Source organism: Gymnoscopelus microlampas (genome assembly GCF_963454915.1).
Source record: "Gymnoscopelus microlampas genome assembly, chromosome: 6".
NCBI classification, from domain to species: domain Eukaryota; kingdom Metazoa; phylum Chordata; class Actinopteri; order Myctophiformes; family Myctophidae; genus Gymnoscopelus; species Gymnoscopelus microlampas.
Genome location: NC_139943.1, coordinates 1,324,973 through 1,347,286, shown reverse-complemented (window position 1 = coordinate 1,347,286; position 22,314 = coordinate 1,324,973). Strand labels below are relative to the sequence as shown.

General features: G+C 41.7%; 1 protein-coding gene across 1 annotated transcript in view; it reads left to right on the top strand.

The window, feature by feature from the left end:
- Positions 1-7,048: 7,048 nt before the first annotated feature.
- Positions 7,049-22,314, top strand: part of LOC311047928 (uncharacterized protein) — a 37,220-nt gene continuing 21,954 nt past the window's right edge. Inside the window, exons 1-3 of the mRNA XM_084060880.1 lie at positions 7,049-7,167; positions 10,393-10,519; positions 22,021-22,110. Of these exons, the coding sequence (XP_083917006.1) occupies positions 7,078-7,167; positions 10,393-10,519; positions 22,021-22,110 (307 nt within the window). The 5' untranslated portion in view covers positions 7,049-7,077. The remainder of the gene's footprint in view (positions 7,168-10,392; positions 10,520-22,020; positions 22,111-22,314) is intronic.

Below are 22,314 nucleotides of genomic sequence, written 5' to 3'. Positions count from 1 at the left end.
TATGTATGAGTTCTTATAACTATAATTATACAGTGTTATAAGCATATTATAATGCCTTAAAGTTATAAGTATGTTTATAATGCATTTTAGACATGGGGTAGCGCGCATGCGCATAGCAAGTGTTACGACATCGCAACAACACACTAGCGTTATAGCAGCTATGCTAACACACTATTTTAAGCAGTTATCTTATTGTGAGACACAATATAAACGTTGTTAAACGTGCATCCTGATGGTCTACATTATGTGACACCGTAACAAGTGAAAAACAAGCAGATTTAAGAGGACTTTTACCTGAAATAAGGAGAAAGTTCAACAATAAACTCAAACCGTCGCTCCAACCAGTTCAGTTCAATTCAAATTCTACTGTCTGTCTGGAATGTGTTGCCAGATCTCGCGAGAGACATAAGCGAACAGTGGTGGAAAAAGCACTACATTTCTTTACTCAAGTAAAAGTATCAATACTGCAATGTAGAAATACTCTTCTTGAGTAAAAGTACAAAAGTATTGGCATCAAAATGTACTTAAAGAAGTAACCAAAGTATAAAGTACTCATTATGCAGAATATCCCATTTCACAAGTTTTCAATTGTATAAAAATCTTTTGAAAATAGACAAAGTTTAAATAGTGGGTAAATGTATAAAGTTTTCAAATAATGACAGTGTGAGTGTGAAGTGACGGTTTAAGGACTCATATAAAGACATTTTTACTACCTAAATAAAAAGCTAAGAAAAAGACCATTAAAGGACGACTTCACCGATTTTCAACCTATCTTCATATAATTGGTCCTCACTAATAAACTCATGATAAAAAACTTGGTCTGTGTCTCATAGGAGGGCTGTGGACAGTCCAGAAACCCGGGGGGGCTCTAGGGACAAAGGGTTGGAAGCCACTGGTGTAGCCTACAGTGAATTCTTCTTCCCCACCAGTGGTGGGAAAGTACTCAAATTCTCTACTTAAGTAAAAGTACCAATACTGCAATATAAAATACAAGTAATACAAGTAAAAGTCCAGAATTCAAAATTTACTTGAGTAAAAGTACAATAGTATTGGCATCAAAATGTACGCGTTGCGATGCGACGTGTTGTGAGCTTGTCGATCGGCTATTTTCAAATAGCCTAGATATAAAATAGGGCTGAAGCTGTTTCATAATGTGTTTCATTATATCATAATTTATATCTGAAAAGTAACTAGTAACTATAAAGTTTACAAATAATTGTAGTGGAGTAAAAGTACAATATTTGCCTCTGAGATGCAGTGGAGTAGAAGTAAAAGTATTGGAAATTGGAAACACTCAAGTAAAGTACAAATACCTCAAAATTGTTCTTAAGTACAGTACTTAAGTAAATGTACTTAGTTACTTTCCACCACTGCTCCCCACCATGACACTGGCTGCCATCTGTTCCTATTAACCCAAAGCATATTTCAAAGCTGCTCATAGTGGAGGTGGGGGCGTGTCATTTAACTGTAAGCCAAGCTACAATTTGCCTTCAATGATGCAAAAAAAGAAAGAAAAAGAAACACCAAAAAGGGTCTCTCTCGTATTTGCATTTGACCAATCAAAAGGTTTGCCTCATAGCATCATCATTGCCCACATCATTTTGGGAATGTAACGAGCATGCTGATAGGCTGAGGACATTAAGGCAATAAGGCACATTGAAGCAGCAGGGTTCAGAGAGTAGAGGTAGGCAGAAATGTCAATTTGGCCAAAATATGACGTAGGCATTTAGGCCTAATATATGCTATGAAGCTAATCTAATGGTGAACAATAATACGAGCAAATCACATCTCACACAGGCTAACAAAAAAAGTCAGTAAGAATACTCTGAAGATTCTTGTAGGGGCCCTCATACAAGGTCATTATGATTATGCATGCACTTCATGGTATCACAACACCTCCAAGGCCTTAAAAACAAGGCTCCAAACATCCCAAAACAAACTTGTAAGGCTACTTCTTGGCCTCAATTACAAAACCCATCTAACCCATGCCCATTTTGCTAGGATTGGATGGCTTAGGGTTGAGGACAGAGTACAGCAACTTGCTATGGGCCTGGTCTTCAAGATACACCACAACATTGGGATCCCCCTGTATTTGTCAAAATACTTCCAAAATGTTAATCAAGTCCATGATCATAACACCAGAGGCAGCTCCACAAACCATGTTCAACCCAGATTTGGCACAACAAAGGGAATGAACTCGTTCTCATGCTATTCATCTAAAATGTGGAATGCCCTACCAAAAGGAGTAAAGGAGTGTAAAACCCTACTCACTTTCAAAAATGCCCTAAAGATACACCTTCAGGAGGCTGCAATTCAAAAATGGCCCCTGTCCAAGTCCTAACCTACCCCATGTCCTAACCTAACCTACCCCCTCCCCCCCTCTCTCTTTCTTCTTTTGTACATATTTTTCACCCTTCATACCAGTAACCTGTAAACTGATTGTATGACATTCTGTATAGTAGTGTGTATATCTGTCTGTCTCTTATATGTCATCATGATTTGTGTGCATGGGGATCTCATCTTAAACAAGCTAAGTGCTTAATGAGCTATCCAGTTTAGTAGACCTTGTATTGCGAATTTGTACTTCCATGTACTGTCATGTACTGTTCTCATGTCTTACTAAATAAAGTACATCAATCAATCAATCAACAGGTATGGACCAAAGCCACTAGAGGGCAGCACACCACTGTGCTGACCTACTCAGTTTAGCTCTTCAGGCAGAATGCTGAAGAATCAGTGGTGGAAAAAGTTCTCCCATGTTTTACTTAAGTAAAAGTATCAATACTGCAATGTAGAAATACTCTGTAAGTAAAAGTCCGGAATTCAAAATTTGTATAAGTGCAAAAGTGTTGGTATAAAAATGTACTTAAATTTACAAAAGTAGGACTCATTTAGCAGAATGTCCCATTTCACAAGTTTTAAAATGTATATAAATCTTTTGAAAATAGCAGATCTACAAGCTTGCAATGCATCTCATCGCGACGCATTGTGAGCTTGTAGATCGGCTATTTTCAAATGGCCAAAATGTATATAGGGCATGGGTAATGTATGTTTTGTAATAATAAGAAAAATCTACAAAGTAACATGTTTTCAAATAATTGTTGTGGAGTAAAAGTATAAATGTTAGTTACTTTACCTCTCAAATCCTTTAACCACATATTAATCAATGGAGGATTTTTTCAGATTTTGAAAATCTTAAAATTAGCCAGGTGTAAAGTGGTTAAGATATAAAACATGTTGAGTGTGTGAGTGTGTGTGTGTGTGTGTGTGTGTGTGTGTGTGTGTGTGTGTGTGTGTGTGTGTGTGTGTGTGTGTGTGTGTGTGTGTGTGTGTGGAAGTGTAAAATAAAAGTGTTATTTTAGTCAGATAATGACAATAATGTAAATAATTTGATGAGTGCTCTAGACCAACCATCTCAGGCCGTGGCCCCCAAAACAATCATATTTGAACTGGGGACCCCCCCAACCTAACAAGCACTTAGAATTGTAGGAGTTGAGGCATTACATTTAGTTTGACTCGGTTCCACAGATACATTTGTGAAAATAGCTGATCTACAAGCTTGCAACGCCTTGTGAGCTTGTCGATCGGCTATATTCACAATTTTTTAAATATTATTTGACAATTTGGCCAATGTTTGACCAGTTTTTATAGCATGGTTTGTGGATTGCTTTTGATGCCTAATGCTCTTTTTCTTATCTTACCTTTTTATGTAGGTATATTGAAAAGGTCTTAAAAGCCCTTAAATTGTCACTTCACTGTTATCTGGGGGCCCCCTCCCCCATGTGGGGACCCCCTGGGGGTCCCGACCCACAGGTTGAGACCCCCTGCTCTCTAGACAGTCTAGTCCTCATCAAATTATTTCCGGACAGAAGTCTTCTGTTTAGATCATAGAGTTAAAAATAATCGTTATATGCCAGGCCTGTTCCTTTAAGGGGGTGGGGCCTGGGAGTGAAACGTGATGACGTTGACGCCATGTTGTTGTGCCGGTGCGGAAGTGATATGGCGCGAGACGAGTGAGTAGCGGGAGAAAGATATTATAACAGAAAAGATAACAAAAGAGAGAAGCATCCGTTGAAAAGTATAAACTGTATGTTCCTGCCTGACCGTCAGTAATAAATGAAACCCGTTCGGAGCTACAGAGGAAACAGGTAACACTGTGGTTCTGCTCTAGCCTGTAGAATACAACCCTCGTAGACGTATTTATGATTCTGACGTTTTCAATCTACGAGAGTTGTAGGGTTCTAGCCTGGTAAACCCTCCCTCCGGAAATCTCATTTCCATTTGATTTCAGAATGGAAATGAGATTTCCGGAGGGAGGGTTTACCAGGCTAGTAGGGTTCACCCCCCATGGACACAGGGACTTTCTGCACTATACCCCGTAGACACTCCAAACATGTACACCCATTGAAAATAAAGGTGCTTACCCCAAAGCCCCAAATGTTAACTACGTCTACGGGGTAGTAGTTTAATGTAATAATCCATATATTTAAATAAAGAAGTGTTTTAATGCCGTCTGTGGCCGAACGCCATTTTTTCACCTTGTTTACTTCCTTTTTACATTTAGTGTAATTCCGGGTTTGACCAGATGCGCCCCCTCACTACCCGTCACTACCGTTGTAGCAGATACATACCCTAGTCCAGTAGGGGGCGGTATGTGGCAGTGTTTGCAGGCCAAAGACCTGGTTTGCTTGCAGTGGTGTAAAGTAACTAAGTACATTTACTCAAGTACTGTATTTAAGTACAATTTTGAGCTATATATGTTTTTTACTGTACTGGAGTATTTCCAATTGTCTGTACTTATATTCCTACTCCACTGTAGCTCAGAGGCAAATATTGTACTTTTACTCACTACAATTATTTGAAAACTTTATACATTTACCCACTTCAGCCCTATTTAAACTTTGTCTATTTTCAAAAGATTTTTATAATAATAATAATAATAATGAATTGCATTTTTATAGCGCTTTTCCAAGTGCTCAAAGCGCTTTACAATGGTTCATTCATTCATACAGGTGGGGGACATTGGGGACAATTATACAATTGAAAACTTGTGAAATGGGATATTCTGCATAATGAGTACTTTATACTTTGGTTACTTCTTTAAGTTCATTTTGATGCCAATACTTTTGTACTTTTACTCAAGCAGAGTATTTCTACATTGCAGTATTGAGACTTTTACTTGAGTAAAGAAATGTTGTACTTCTTACACCACTGTTTGCTTGTGTCTCTCGCGAGATCTGGCAACACAACACATTCCAGTAGAATTTGAATTGAACTGAACTGGTTGGAGCGACGGTTTGAGTTTATTGTTGAACTTTCTCCTTATTTCAGGTAAAAGTCCTCTTAAATCTGCTTGTTTTTCACGGTGTTACGGTGTCACATAATGCAGACCATCAGGATGCACGTTTAACAACGTTTATATTGTGTCTCACAATAAGAAGATAACTACTTAAAATAGTGTGCTAGCATAGCTGCTAACGCTAGTTGTTATTGCTATGCGCCACCCCATGTCTAAAATACATTATAAACACACTTTATAACTTTAAGGCATTATAATATGCTTATAATGCTGTATAATTATAGTTATAAGAACTCATACATAATCAAAATGCTTTATAACATAATCCTAACACATTATAAATCATTGTATATAATACTATGTGGTCAAGCATTGTAATATTTCGTAATTGATGGACATTGTTTTGCAAGGATCATAGAGTATTTTAATTGCCATAGTTGGAATACATTATAATAATGTGTATTATGATCACTGTTATGATGCATTATAATGTGATTATAATAATGTGTATTATGATCACTGTTATGATGCATTATAATGTGATTATAAGTCACTATAAGTGGTCATCGGGTGCTTTAAGTAAAGTAACGACATTCCTGAAGGTGTAGACAGAAACCTTTTGTGTTGTTGCTATTGTTGTTATTTTACTTAATGCACCCACTGACAACTTACAGGGACATACTCACACTGCAATGCATTATAACAGTGATTATAATGCATCATATCATTATTTTAATGTATTACAACTATTAGAACTATAATAAAACTGATCCCTCCCTTATAACTGTAATTATACAGTGTTATAAGCTGATTATAATGCTTTTATACATGACCTTATACATTATTATGAAATGCTTTATAATGTGTTATTATTATTGTTATAAAGCATTATATGTATGAGTTCATATAACTACAATTATAAAGTGTTATGAGTAGATTATGATGCATTATAAGTGTGTTTATAAAGCATTATAGACATGGGATGGGTAGATGTGCACATACATGCCTGTGTGTGTCCGTGTGTGGGTAGTTGGGGTTTGCAGAGTAAAATAGTTTATCACACATTGCATGTATTCTTGACATTCTCATACTTGAACAGCTTTCTCCAGATTAAAAAGCGTCTGTCAACCATTATTTCTACACATTTTAAGATCACATTCATCAAATAAGCCACGCTGTCTCTCACACCCTTCAGAGAGTGGTCGTCAGAATGCTCTGGCTCTTAGCATGTGTGTTTTTTTACTGGCCTCTCAAGCTTGCTCACTGAAGCCCCTCCAAATAATCCAGAATACCTACAGTAGGCATGCCTGGCTTCTAAAAGTTTCACATCTCCCCCTTGTGTGTTCCTTTCACTGGCTTTCAGTCGCTGCCCGCACCCAGCACAACACACTGCTGATAGGGCTGTGTGTTGGCAAGAATCTGGCCATACGATACAAGGGTCATGATTCGATATATTGTGTTATATTGCGATACAGTAAGCAAGGCGACATATTGCGATTTATTATAATTATTATAATTTTAGCAAAACTCATAGCCACATACATACTTTATCTATGTGTAATAACATTGTTTCCCTACGATGATTTTAAATGATTTCATATTTTAGTTACCTCCTCTCCCCTCTCTGTGTTGTCAGGACAGGAGTTCTACCCAGATGTACCAGGAGAGGAGTTATACCTAGCCTCACGTGGCCAGACAACAAACATCTGCCGAGGGCTAAAGTGCAATGCAATTTTGCAATGGCAGATTTGTCTGGAGCCAGGCTAAATTATACCCAGATGTACCAGCCACCGCTGGTGTTAACTGTGAATAAAGATGCCCGTCTGCGTGGAGTCGTCAAACTCTTCTTCCAGGTTCCAGATGCAAAGGTATATGCTTGTATTTTAATATTCATAATTTACTTATTCAACCAGCAGACTGATTACCAAGCGTCAAATCCACTTCAGAAACTTCAAACACATCAACCCGGACACCTTGACCTTGGACCTCCATCATCTCGTGCTCCAACTCTCTCCCAGCCTCTCTGCTGCTTTTCTTCCACCACGCAGCAAGAGGTTGAGGACACCATCAGCCGGATGAAGCCTTCCACATACACCCTGGACCCCTTTCCCACAGCCCTGGTCAAATTACACATCCAAGCCATAAGCCCCCTGATCGCCAATGCAATAAACCATTCCCTACAGTCCGGTCACGTTCCATCAGCTTTAAAAACAGCCATTATGACTCCCCTCCTCAAAAAACCCACCCTAGACCCGGACGTTCACGCAAACGACAGGCCCATTTCAAACCTACCATTCCTCTCCAAGGTGTTGGAAAAAATAGTCGCCACCTCAACAGCAACAACATCTCCGAAAAATTCCAGTCTGGTTTCCGCTCCGCTCACAGTACCGAAACAGCACTGGTCAGGGTCACCAACAACATCCTCACTGCTTCTGACAATGGCTCCCCCTCCCTCCTCATCCTCCTGGACCTCACTGCAGCCTTCGACACCTAACCTCTGCAACTGGGTACTGGATTTCCTGACTCACCGGCCACAGTGTGTCAGGATCCACGGCATTACATCCTCCTACATCATCCTCAACACCGGCTCCCCCCAGGGCTGCGTCCTTAGCCCCCCTGCTCAACACGCTGCTCACACATGACTGCTCGGCTAAATATCCGGGTTGCCAGGCGGTGAAATTGGCAGATGACACAGTCGTAGTGGGACAGATATCCCACAACGACGAGACATCGTATCGGCAGGAGGTGACAGGCGTAGTGGACTACAGTGGAGAAAGCAGTCTCTGCATAAATGTGGAGAAAACGAAGGAGATGATTGTGGACTTTCGAAAGAAGGCTCATGCTCCTCCCCCCGCCCTGTCCATAAACGGAGCCACGGTGGAAAGAGTCTCCACTTTCAAATACTTGGGGGTTCACATTTCGGAGGACTTAAAGTGGACCATCAATGTCTCCAACATCCTGAAAAAGGCCCACCAGCGCCTTTACTTTCTCAGAAGGCTGAGACAGGCCGGTCTCAGCTCCCAAGTGCTGGAGGCTTTCTACAGGTGCGTGGTGGAGAGTACCCTCACTTTCTCCATCACCACCTGGTATGGGAACTGCTCCGCTGCAGAGAGTGGTGAAAACCGCCCAGAGGATCACCAACAGCGACCTCCCGGAAGTTAAGGACATCTATGACAGCCGGTGCAGGAGCAGCGCCGCCAGCATCATGGGAGACCCCACTCACCCGGCACATGAAGTGTTTGTCTCACTCCGCTCCGACAGGAGAAGCCAGATTCAGTCCATTAGACTAGAGCCAGGACTGAAAGATTCAGGCGCAGCTTCTATCCAGAGGCTGTTAGGCTGTTGAACTCTGAGCACTGAACTCTAAATGCACTTTATACTGCTGCACTGCACTTTTCTTGACGCTCTGCCTCTGAATTGCTGCTACTAGGGATTTTATGTTTTTATTCATGAAATGATAGTTTTTATCTTGTGTTTTTATTCATGAAATGATAGTTTTTATTTATACACACTGCTGGTCCTGAGTGCAAATTTCGTTTTCATGTGAAAGCATGTTAATGACAAAATAAAATAAAGTAAACCTTGATCACACCATCCTCCTCAACCGCCTCCACTCCACCATCGGACTCTGTGACACCTCCCTGGACTGGTTCCGGTCCTACCTGACCGGAAGGACTGAGTGTGTCTCCATGGGAGGTGCTCATTCCCCCACCCAACCCATCACTTGTGGTGTCCCCCAAGGATCCGTGCTTGGCCCCACCCTATTCACCCTGTATATGCTCCCCCTCGGCCGTGTCATCAGCAGGCATGGAATTTCGTTCCATTGCTATGCCGATGACACACAGCTCTACATAAAAATGGACCCCCCCTGTCCCCCCCGCTCTGCAGTCCCACTGTCATCCCCGTCACCATCACCCTCATCCACAATCACCATCTGCCTGGAGGAGATAAAGGCGTGGATGAAACACAACTTTCTACAACTCAACAGCTCCAAAACCAAGGCCATTCTCATCGGCACCCCACATCAAGTTAAATCATCCCTCACAACAAGCATCACCTTCTCCGGCCAGGACCTTCCCCTCTCTTCAGTTGTCACCAACCTGGGCGTCAAAATGGACCCCCGCCTCAACTATGAGACCCACATCAAACACCTCTGCAAAACATCCTTCTTCCACCTTAGAAATATAGCTAAACTCCGCCCCACCCTCACTCTTCCTGACGCCGAAAAGTTGGTCCACGCCTTTGTCTCCTCCAGGTTGGACTACTGTAATGCACTTCTCGTCGGGATCCCTAGCAAGAGCCTTCAAAAGCTCCAATACCTACAGAACAGCGCTGCTAGGATCCTGACGAGAGTGCGCAAATACGAGCACACCACCCCCATTCTCAAATCCCTGCACTGGCTTCCCATCTCCTCCCGGACAGAATTCAAAATCACCCTGTTAACCCCATCAGTGCATCTATGGAAATGCCCCCGCTACCTCAAGGAACTGATTGAACCACAGACCGCCACCCGCAGCCTCCGCTCCGGAAACACTAATAAACTCAAGGAACGGCACACCAACCTCCGCACCATGGGAGACCCAGCATTTTATGCAGCTGCCCCCCGGTTGTGGAACTCACTCCCAGACCATCTCAGAGCTCCACAATCTGTGAACACCTTTAAGAGAACACTAAAAACCTACCATTTTAATAATGCATTTGGTTAGCTTTTTTAAGCCAGTTTAATAACCCTGTCTCTCCTTTTTAAACTTGTTTTAAACATGTTTTAAATCCTGTTTTAGACTTTTTTGATTTTTGATTATCTTGCAAATGTTTTCTTTAGTGCAATACAAATAAAATGTATTATTATTATTATTATTATTACTACCCCTTTTGCCTCTCTGTGCGTTTTTTATGGCATCTGGAACTGCACAGTCCCGGCTCGACATGCCAGGGCTCCACCGTAATGTTTTGCCATAAGGCCTTTTTCATAGTTTTGTGTTGCAGTGGCTGAACAGAAAATCACTGCATTGTTGAAACTCTTCAGTTATCTATGTAGTATGTAAGGTTGTTAAATGATTACTACATTTTTATTCTACTGTTTATTTCCACAGGCCATCAGATGGAGAAGTCCACAGTATCAAAAGATGGCCTCCAAAAGACGTTCACATCAGAGGAACGGCGAGAGACGGACCCGGGACCTGCATGGCTGCTTACCTGTAGCAAAGTTGTACAACATCGGTATGTATTGTTTTTTTTACTAGTGGTTTCCATAGACTACTGCAAAAGAGAGGTTTGTGTTGACAGACAGACTCGTATTTCTGCTGTGTAATGCTTTGTTGCGGCAGGTATTTTATTATACAACATAATAACATAATCCCCCTTGTTAATAAACAGAGATGTCTGGCATTTAGTTTGAAAATACAAAATGACCATCCTTTATTTTTTCAGGGCTGGTATGGCCGACTTTAGTGTCAATATATAACTGCTTGGCTGTATGGCTACCAAAACATCATAATTCTATTCTACATATTGTGCTAATTGTTTATGAAACTCAGCGCGTGTGTGTGTGTGTGTGTGTGTGTGTGTGTGTGTGTGTGTGTGTGTGTGTGTGTGTGTGTGTGTGTGTGTGTGTGTGTGTGTGTGTGTGTGTGTGTGTGTGTGTGTGTGTGTGTGTGTGTGTGTGTGTGTGTGTTATTAACCGTTCCAGACCACGACTGGAGCGGTGTACAACACAGATAGGATGTCCCCGTCCTCGGGGACCTTTTCAACAAGCAACACACAGAAGTGCAATAAACTGTATATTTACTTGTGGCGACGGAAGAACCACCTTTTTCCCGCCATGGTGATTTCAGAGCAAACTCGACCGTGTTAGCAGGCCTGTGGCCTCCGGGGAATTAGCGGCAATTTTTTAGTCTAAGTCTGGTCACCATCCGTAAGCCCTTTAATAACTTGATCCACTACCATAATATCCAGTCCCCGACTTAAGACAAACTATGGATCTGAGGATAACACTGTTATAAGAAAGGCAGGAGCCAGAGGGGCCCCCTAAACTTACTGGCCAGCTTCAACAGAAACATCAACTTGACCTTCACTCAGAAACAACCTATCCCACTCCTCTGACTAGAGAAATGCACTGAAGCTCATACGTTACACCAACCCACTACATCCCCATGGCCTAGAACCCAGAAATATATTGTTACTCTTAAGTCTAGTCACACATAGGGATAATGAGCCAACACATGCAAACCATATCACTCTTTACGCCACCATGCCCACCCCACAGCACATCATCATAGCACACAGTCCTTGCAAAACAAATAAATGCTCACAATTCATTGCATACAAAACATTGCACTCCAAAAACATTTCCTCAATACATCACTCCGCCCAGCTTTGTATCAAACGTTGGCATCAAACTTAGCATCAGTTGCAAATCTCTACCTGTATGGGGTGTGTATTGAATGTGTATGTATGTTGCCGTGGTGTAGGTTCAGTCAACTTGCCAACAGGGGCTTCACGACCTCTCTTGAAGAAAACCTAACCTAGGTCCGTTTGTTTTACTAACTAATAAGAAAAGAAGGAGAGGCGGACTGGAATGGACTTTTACGCACTTTTTATTTATTCACCAATATAGGGCTTAATACATTTTCAGTAACAAAAAGTTTAACTTAAAGTTGTAACTTTACAATAAGATCAACTCATGTCATGTTTGGATCAAAGAAAGCAAAGGAAATTTAAAGAAGGCACATAATCAGGAAAATATCTGTTATACTCCTGTCATTTCCACAAAATTGAAGTACATAAACTCAAAACCTGTACAATTTTTTAAATGTGCAAAGCTATTTTAAAATAAGGTAAAGTGAAGGATCTATGTCAAAAAGATTACTTTTAATTTTTTGTTCATAACTCTTACTACAACATTTGGAAACCCAAGTATTTAATACTACCTGCACAGTCAAAGACTGGCTATGTTGAAAAGCAGGTTGTCCCCCCTTTAAGCACTATAGTAATTCATCTCCTCACCGTTCAGATTCTAAGTCTTTATCTGGAAATAAGAGTAGAGACAAAAGTCTCCAGCCCATGATGAGTCCAGCCCAGCAAGAGTCTGGTCCTGTGGTCGGGCTGGCCCCTTTATACCCCAAAACCCAGACATGTGCCAAACACTTCTCCATAGGCACCCCTTTTGATCCTCCTCTTCACCATTCATACACTAATGTTTATTATCCATACAAGGTAATCCGTGAAGCTTTTTAGCAAACGCATCAAAAATTCGATTATATGCCCACCCCTCCTCTCAGGGCTTTTTTGCAAACACAGCAAAAATGTTATTATAAATCAACTTCCTCTTCCTACTTCGGAGACTCACAGGTTAACTTTGCATGACGGACTAAGAGACCATGCGAACACTCTAGACATCACGTGACTCCCAGTCAGCCATGTTTGGTCAATCGTATATCCTTAGAGTGCTGCATTGCATGCACACTGCCATCATGAAAACCATAGGTGGCTGAGCTACTACAACCATGACAGGAAATAGGGGCCTCTTGGCTCACAGACCAATGATCCGGTACATCTATCACCTTAGATGTGGTCAGTAGCTTGTGCATACAGAAAAGAGAAAGTCAGCAAAAGCATATATGGTTGCATGCAAACATTGTATAAATCTGCCAACATATGCAGAAGTCATATAATTCTGCCTACTCAGGGAACAATAGCACAAATCACCACTATAAACGGTTCCCCATAACCTGGACTTTTAATACACCCTTAGGAACCCAGGTGCTATTTTACTTAAACATTGCAGATCGACAAGGTTAAATGTACCAGTTCTACGATTATAAAGACTATGGAACTCAACCCGGTAGACAACAATAGATCCACCAGCCTAAACTCCACAGTCCCCACAATCGCCAAAAACAGCCGATCTACAAGCTTAAAAATACAAAAGATTTACTTTGGCAAAAAAACAGCCGATCTACAAGCTCAAAACCAACATTTCTTTTTTTTTTTTTTTTTTACAACTTTATTTTACAGTTTTTATGTTACATACACGAATAAATGTATAGCATTTTATACAAAAAAAGAGATCGCGTTGATATAACATACAAGACTATATAGACACACATACAACCCCCCCCCCTCCCCCCTCCCCCCTTAGGCTCCAAAGAAAAAACAAAAAACAAAAAAAAACAAAGCAGTGGGACAAGATTACAATCAAAACACAATTCTCACAGTTCTAGACAGAGATACCTCTCCTTATTCTATATACTATATATACTATATAACAGGGACAGTTCTTCACATCACAAGTCGGACATAGATAAATATGTACAAAAATAATAATAACAATTAACTGAACAGTTTTAGTTAAAGGAAAATTCTTCAACAAAATCAACAAAGGGACTCCAAGCTAAAATAAAGTTGTTGCGGGCTCTATGCACTCTATACCTGAGTTTCTCAAGAGGTAGGAAAGACAAGACTTCTTTTAGCCATTGCGAGAAAGAGGGTGCTTTGTCGGACTTCCAATTTAAGAGAATCAGTCTACGAGCTAATAAGGAGGCAAATGCCAAAGCGTTTGCTTGTGGAGATGTGACTGTACAGTCAGGGGGAGTTATGCCAAAAATGGCCGTGTGGAAAGAGGGAGTTATTGCTTTTCCACACATATGAGAGAATACTTCAAATATTCGTCTCCAGTAGGTATTGAGGGAGGGGCACATCCAGAACATATGGCCCAGTGAAGCTGGGGTCTGGCTGCATCTCGGGCAGCCAGGTTCTGGGATGTTAAAGAGTCTGGCCAGCTTCTCCCCTGAGTAATGAAGCCGGTGTAATACCTTAAATTGAATTAAACCATGGCGTATACACATTGAAGAAGTGTGAATACGTAGTAGACTGTCCTGCCACATCTCCTCAGGAAGCTCAACACCCAGATCCCTCTCCCAGGCAGTTCTCACTCTGTCCCAAGTTACTGGTTTTAGGTCCCCTATCAAAGCATATACCACAGACACACGTTTTTTTGCGTAGGGACCAAATTCCAAAATGACATCCAGTTGATTTCTGGGTGGCTTGTAAGGGTATGAGGAAAACATTTTCTGGGTAAAACTGCGGATTTGAAGAAACCTAAAGAAATGGGACCTGGGTATATTATGATCTGCATTGAGTGTTTCAAAAGGAATGAATGTCTCGTCTGGGAAGAGATCACAGAAAAACACCAATCCATTCCTGTGCCAATACTGAAACGCTTTGTCCACCACGGATGGGGGAAATAGAGGATTATTTGTCACTGGGAAAAATCTGCTAGGTTGTTTTAAGCCAAAATGTTTTCGGAACTGTAACCATATTTTAAGTGAGGCTTTAACCACAGTGTTTGTAAGTTGTATGTTACGGCTAAATGGTAGTGGTGAGGTGAGTATTGGCAAAGGATTGGACAGCAACTCCATATGAACCCAGTCAGGTCCCTGTTCATACTCATATGTGTATCTCCAATGCAAACATTTTATAATATTTGCAGCCCAATAGTACCATAGAAAGTTTGGTAAACCCAGTCCTCCAGCTTCCCTAGGAACCTCTAAGTACATTTTTTTCATCCTAGGGTTAAAACCAACATTTCTTGATAACTTCGCTCTTCTTAATGAGTGAAGGATCACTATAAGATCTATTTCCCTGACTCAATTTTAGGCAGGATGGACTTATCCTACTGATTGTCAATGATTCACTTAAAAATAAAAGATTAAACCATTTTTCCAAGAACAGTATACTTAACTCAGACAATTACATTGTCGGCGCTCGCTTTAAGGATTTCTCCTATTTTTTCTTTTATCGATTTTTAGCATTTTACTTTTTGTTCGGAGGCCTTCTAACAACCTCTAGAAGGGTTTCCCAGAGGTCAGTAAAAATTACCTTCCTAACAGGGCCTCTTGCTTTTCTATTTCTGTACATTGTACATCTCTTCTTGTTACCTTACTATCAAACTTCCTTGAGGCCCCACCCCTGAATTTCACAGGAATATTGGCTTAACGCCGTCTTAATGTTAATCGGCAGCTAGGTAGACTTTGACATGGATTGTCTATTTTTAAGACATAGTCAACAGTGTGGGGCGGTTGGTGCTCCTTTCACACTGTTCCACAAATCTCATATTAGGACAATGGACATCAGGGGCGCAGTGGCATAGCTGAGGGGCAGCAAGGGATGCGGTGCGGGGGGGCCACCAGCAGGGGGGGCCCCGCCTGCGCTGATACAAATATTTTATTGGTCAAAAACCGGAAAAAATGTTGATTTATATTGGTCAAACAGAACCGAATTAGACCCGAATTAGACCGAGTTAGACCCGAATTAGACCCGAAAAATTTCGCGCCCGCGAAGCGCGCGGGCGCATGTTGTGCATGTTCGCGGGGAGGCCCCGCGATTCTGCGCTACGCCACTGCAGGGGCGTAGCCACGGGTGGGCAAAATTGGGGAATATTTTGCCTTTAATGACAATGACAGTGGAGAGAGACAAGAAATGTGCATAGGTAGGCCTGGGCCTTCAGCCATTTTGATAACAGTGTATATATAGGTATCAGAAATCGCCACAAACTCGCATAAAAAAGTATAAAAAAAACTGAAAGAAATGATAATTTTCGCGTACATTCGTGCCCACCCGCTTCTGGCTAGGCCCAGCCTATGCTAGTTTTCTGGCTATGCCACTGATGGACATATCAGAAAAAAAGAGTTGTGAGATCTTGTTTAGCTGAGTCATGAAAATACCACTCTGAAGTCATCTTTAAAATTGCCTTCTTCTTTTGTGAAAAGGCATGACAAAATAAAAAACACACCCTAAATTAACTTGCAATTAATGTGTTTATGTTGTCACATTCAAAAATTCACATTCAAAATATGCTACCATTAATTGAAGCTTTACAGCTTTAATTACAGTGTCTTATAATGACTGATGATAATGAGGCTTCTGCTGAGAGCTCCAAGAAGCTCCAGTGCAAGCCAGATGTTTGTACGTGTCGGGGGAACCGCCTGCACGGCTGTGCTACGCAATCTTATGTATAGATTTATGTGTAGGACATCTGAGTCAGTAAATGATATCATTGCTTTCATAACTAACCCTATAAGTAGTTCTGTCAGGTTCCCCTCTAGACCATTGGTTCTCAAAGTAGGGTCCGGGGACCCCCAGGGGTCATTGAGGGAGTTCCAGGGGGTCCCCAGCTAAACGATGGATAGTTAGTAACCAAATGGACCCTTATGGGTCTGTAACTCTGAGAGTGTACAAATGGAACCAAATGGACCCTAACGGGTCCATTTGGTTCCATTTGTACACTCTCAGAGTTAAATTAACATTGATTTTACAACATAAGTAACCTAATGCATGTCAAACTGGGGGTCCTTGAAATTAAAGTGGTTGAGAATCACAGCTAAAGCCGTAAAAGTCTTCTCTTATGGGGGTCCCTGGTGTATCTTTTCAAATGGGGGTCCGACTCCGCGGGCTAATAAGTCTCAATTTGGGGGTCCTTGACAAGTTTGAGAACCACTGCTCTAGAGGCATTGGTTCTCAAAGTGGGTTCCGGGGGACCCCCAGGGGTCCTTGGGGGGGATACCAAGGGGTCCTCAGCAAAATGTGCTAATAAAGTGTCAAAATCATTTTAACCCCTTTATCCATACTTTATACGCTGGCTATTGAAAAATAGCAGATATACAAGCTCATATCTCTGAGCTTGTAGATCTGCTATTTTTGAAAAATCTTGAAAATGTGTGCAAACATTTTTTACGTCAATCTTTGCTTCTGGGGGTCCCTGGCACAACATATTTTCAGGTGGGGGTCTGCGGCCACGTACGTATCAGTTTGGGGGTCCTTGGCACGAAAAAGTTTGAGAACCACTGCCGTAGATCTTTTTTCCCAATGAATTCCTTGGATCATGACGCAACTCCCCACATAGGCTCTGCCATTTGTGCCAGACTGTTTTTTGTGTTCACTTTGAAACCCACTTTTTGCTGCTGCTCCTACAAATTCTGTCAAACTCACACAAATAGGTACATAATATCTCTGGAATCATCATCACGTTTGCCCCGGACCCAAACTAGTGAAAATAGCAGATCTACAAGCTCACAACGTGTCGCTTGGCGTCACGCTATGAGCTTGTAGATCTGCTATTTTCACTACTTCTTAAATGTTTGTTTTTTTCATGTATTCATGAAATACTTTTGAAAAATGTTGGAATTGTTTTAAATCTTTTAAAATAATGTATTTATTTGTTTAAATGTAAACTGTAATGTGATATTATAGCAACATACTTTAAAAAAAAAAACTGTTAGGATTTAGAAGACATTTGTAGAATCCCCAGAAGCAAAGATTTGAGTTACAAATGTTCACTTAAAAATATATATATTCAAAGATTTGCACACATTTTCATGATTTTTTCAAAAATAGCAGATCTACAAGCTCGTAGTGTGGCACTCGGTGCCACATTATGAGCTTGTATATCTGCTATTTTTTAAAAGCCAAAGAAATCTAAAAATGACATAGATGCGTCCTCGGATTGAAGGGTTAAAATTAATGATGATAAAACAAGGTTGATGTTGTCAAAGTCTGGCTTCAAGTTTTGTCGAACGTGTGCCAGCTACATTTTACCATGTTGTGTTGTCTTTTGCTGCTAATGTCGCATATGGAAAGTAATTGAAAAGGATACAACAAGTTTAGTTTATAATTTATGATTCCCCTGAGCACAGTGGAGAAAGATGGGATAAATTTAGAGTTTTATTAAAACAGGGTACATCTAGTGCCAACGATCTTACCATTTACGCTGATATGTTGCGTGCTGTAGAAGCCACGTATGTACATATGTAAACGAAGGGTAACGGGTAAAAGATGTGAGTACTTTTTCCACCACTGGACATTATTTCTAATGAGGTGAACAATAATACTAAATCCTGCGTTCTCTCTCTCTCACTCTCTCTCCCTTTCTCTCTCTCTCAGATGTCTCCAGTATGACGGTACAGCACATGGTGGTCGAACCTCAGAAGCGTGGCCGTGGCCGTCCTCGAAAGTATCCCGTCTGTCTGCCCTCCCCTGCGGCACAGCGAGTGGTGATCGAACCCAAGAAGCGTACACGTGGCCGTCCGAGATTGAGCGAACGTGAAGGTAACTGTTGAACCACAATCCAATTTTCAGATGGCCTTCTGATTGGCCACGATTGGCTTTCAAAGTTTGCAGGAGGGGCCTGGCAAACAAATACCACAAATCATGAACACAGTGTCCAATAGGACAGGGGTTTTCAACCGGTGGTCCGTGGTCCCTGGCCATGCATTCAGATTTTTTTCCCCCCAGGAGTTCTCACTATATGGTGTGTGTGATATGAAATGTGAGCTTTCCATGATCACTGTAATCCTTCATCAAATTCCATCATATTCAAGGGCTTTTGCTGAGAAAAGAGACAGACCACAGTCACTATCAAATTAGAGCACTGCAGAGGGCAGGTGTGTGTGTGTGTGTGTCCAGCTGACACTTGTTGACGCTCGTTAATGTTATAGGCATCAAAGCAATTATGCTTCTGCACTGTCAAATAGGCCTATAACATCTAATCTGAGATTAGTGGGACTCACCATTGAGTCGGGTGCATTTCTCCTTTCCGACATGTCGCCTTTCCGACGTTGACGAACCCTATACCTAACCCTAACCCTAACCCTAACCGCACGCGGAAGCCACTAGTCGGAGTGGTGAGATGTCGGAATGGAGAGTGAACACCCATTGAGTCACATGACTCACTTCATTGAAAACAAACAAAATCACTGTATTCTTTTAGTTATTATGTTATTGCTATTTTATTTGATTAGATATGTGATGTTCCTGACAATTAGTTGACTTTTATATACCGCATATATCGGTATCGGTTGATATCGGTATCGGAAATTAGGAGTTGGACAATATCGGAATATCGGATATTGGGAAAGAATGGGGCGGGTCTATGATGGACCCACCACGCACAATAGTGGTGGTCCCCAGGTTGCTCTTAGTCAGGATGGTGGTCCCTGGGTCAAAATCAGTTGAAAACCCCTGCTCTAGACTGTGGAACAATGGGCACACTTTTATTGTGATACGGATCTCCTTTGGGTCTGAAATAAAGATTGAATTTAATTAAACTTTTAACGTGACACATTTGGATTGTTGTGATTGATAATTAAATAGGGCTTAATTGATTATTATTACTCTCCGTAGGAGAGTTTTGTTTTCACTTTCTAAATATGACGCACCGATTGGTCAAGCCTCACGTGACACGTGACAATACGGTGAAATATTGTATAAATACATGGCGTCACTTTGACGGTGGCTTTGCCACCGTCAAAGTGAGGTAAGACAGGAACCATCACGAAATGGCTGCATGGCTGATACATAATTGGCAGATAGGACAGATAGGACACTTATATAGACAGGAGGGATATGACACTTACACAGACGGATAGGACACTTACAGTACACAGACAGGACGGATAGGACACTTATACAGACAGGACGGATAGGACACTTATACAGACAGGACGGATAGGACACTTATACAGACAGGACGGATAGAACACTTACACAGACAGGACGGATAGGACACTTACATAGACAGGAGGGATATGACACTTACACAGACAGGACGGATAGGACACTTACAGTATACAGACAGGACGGATAGGACACTGACAGTATACAGACAGGACGGATAGGACACTTACAGTATACAGACAGGACGGATAGGACACTTATACAGACAGGAGGGATAGGACACTTACACAGACAGGAGGGATAGGACACTTACATAGACAGGACGGATAGGACACTTATACAGACAAGACGGATAGGACACTTATACAGACGGATAGGACACTTATACAGACAGGACGGATCGGACACTTATACAGACAGGATGGATAGGACAGTTAGAATATAAGAATTAGAACATTCCCAATATTCCCAACACAAGTCTGGTAAGAGTGAGGTAAGACAGGAACAATCACGAAATGGTTGAGAAATGGCGGATACTGTAACAATTGGATAGGACACTTACACAGACAGGACGGATAGGACACTTACACAGACAGGACGGATAGGACACTTACATAGACAGGACGGATAGGAGGAATAGGACACTTATACAGACAGGACGGATAGGACACTTATACAGATAGAACATTCCCAACATTCCCAACAGCGGAGAGTTGTGCTCCGAGGAGCACTTTTTCTAGTTGAATGTATTTTTGAGTGGTGCCAACCACTCCTATACATGACTTTGTCCGTGTGTGTGTCCGTCCGTGTGTCCGTCCGTATGTTTGAGCACGACCGCAATGACCTCAACAGCTGCGGCTGATTGCAACACAAAGATGCAACCAGTTACACTAATTATACACAAACAGGAGTGCAACACACACGCGCGCGCGCCCGCACACACACACACACACACACACACTTTTGAGTAAAAATACTTACACTGAGTAAAAATACTTCAACTGAGTAAAAATACTCAAAATGAGTAAAAATACGTACAAGATGTTAAAATGAGTAAAAACACGTAAAAGTCACGATAGGCACCACTCTCTTCACACTGGGTGTGATTTTTTGTTTTTGTTTGGGTTCCGTGGAGACACAATTCTTCTTTTGGGTCTTGAACAGAAAAAGACGGGGAACCTCTCTGGTCTACAGACTGTTATCAGAGAAAGTTCATGGTGCCATTGCACTGTACAGTAGGCGCCATATTTGCGCTGTAGACATTTTCCTAGCCAACCATTCCACCTGGGTGCTGTGGTCTCTCTGACTGTATCGGGTGTGAATGCACAGTTTGTGTCACAGAGTTTAAAAATCACACCCAGTGTGAAGTGGGCGGTGTGTGGTCATCACAACATGACTCACTTTAAAAAAAGGATAAATGACTTTTATAAAAGTCCATACTGCTATTCATAGGGCTGCACATGTGTCATGTGTTTCACTAGCCCAGCGGTTCCCAAACTTATTTAGCTGTGCACCCCCTATTACCTCCTGACCTAGATGACGCACCTCCCGGGGCTCATGCACGCGCGCGAACGGGGCTTTGCCTTTATTTTCAATGACAGTGGAGAGAGACAATAAATGTGGAGCAATGGAACCAAGGACTCACTGATCAGAGCGTTGTGACCATGTGGTATGTGTGGTGGCTCTGAGGTTATGAATGCACATACTGGCAGCATGAAAAAAAAAGGTTTTACGTTGATGGGTGTAGTTAGGTAGTGAGATTAGCAGCAGACACAGACAGACAGACAGACTGACAACATAACCTCTGCCTCTGACCGTTGTGGCCGGGCGGTGATCACGAGGGTTGCATTTGGATCCTCTACACTGCAGACATAAGCCACTGCTAGTAAAACAATAACACGTTTCCATCAAGTCAGATGTCTGCAGCCCAATAGCCCTGAGCCACGGTTCCTATTTCTGTCAATAGGATTTGTGTCAATATCTGGCAACATCCTCATCCATGTATGGTTGAATATGTGTATAGTTACACCACTGTTGTTGTTCAAATAATTATGATCAGGCATCATTATGGAGATGATGGACAATGTTCTATCAGAGTTCATCATCTCTTAAAGCTTGGAGATGTATTTTGGGTCACGGCTCTGTCTTTGCTACACCCTCATTCCTCAGTTTTACATTGAACCTTCATCTCCAAACCATGTGAAAATCTATACAACTCATGTCAAATCAGAATCCTTCTTATTAAAGTCCTTCTATTTCCTTCATTCCAGACCAGTCTGTGGATTCCAAACTGCAGGTGAAGATGAGTTCTCCAGCACCAGCCAGGACTGTTTCTATTAGAGAGGAAGCTAAAGACCTCAGTAAGTCTCTCTCTCTCTCTCTCTCTCTCTCTCTCTCTCTCTCTCTCTCTCTCTCTCTCTCTCTCTCTCTCTCTCTCTCTCTCTCTCTCTCTCTCTCTCTCTCTCTCTCTCTCTCTCTCTCTCTCTCTCTAAAATGATAATCCCATAACATGATATATTTTATAAGTGTCTCATTGTCACTTTTGTCAAAAGTACAACTTATGT